We start from the raw sequence: 388 nt of genomic DNA on the forward strand, positions 1-388 counted from the left end.
TGCCCGCAGGTTTGGGAGTGGGGTGCTCAGTGCCCACCCTGTCCCCCAAGTGGGTGCTGAACCCCCCCTCTCTGTCCCCCCCAACCCTTACCAGGCCTCCTCGATGAAGCCCACCACGAATTTCCGCACTTCGATGGACTTGTCGGCCTGGAAGGCGATGATCTCCTGGGGGAGAGGGAGACGGGGTGGGGCTCAGCACCAGGCTGGATCCATCCCAGCCCCAGCCCGGATCCATCCCAACCCTCCTAGATTGATTCCAACCCCCTCAGATCCATCCCAGACCCCCCAAATCCGTCCCAACACCCTCCAGATCAATCCCAACCCTCCCGGATCAATCCCAACACCCCCCTCAGATCCATCCCAAATCCCCCTGGATGTGTCCCAGCCC

General features: G+C 62.6%; 1 protein-coding gene across 1 annotated transcript in view; it reads right to left on the minus strand.

Annotated features, from left to right (window-relative positions):
* SYMPK (symplekin) overlaps nucleotides 1–388 on the minus strand; it is a 13,437-nt gene that overhangs the window by 10,654 nt on the left and 2,395 nt on the right. The window contains 1 exon segment of the mRNA XM_035902333.1: nucleotides 92–165. Within this exon segment, the coding sequence (XP_035758226.1) occupies nucleotides 92–165 (74 nt within the window).

Source organism: Egretta garzetta, unplaced genomic scaffold (assembly GCF_000687185.1).
Source record: "Egretta garzetta isolate BGI_Z169 unplaced genomic scaffold, ASM68718v1 scaffold1059, whole genome shotgun sequence".
NCBI lineage: Eukaryota > Metazoa > Chordata > Aves > Pelecaniformes > Ardeidae > Egretta > Egretta garzetta.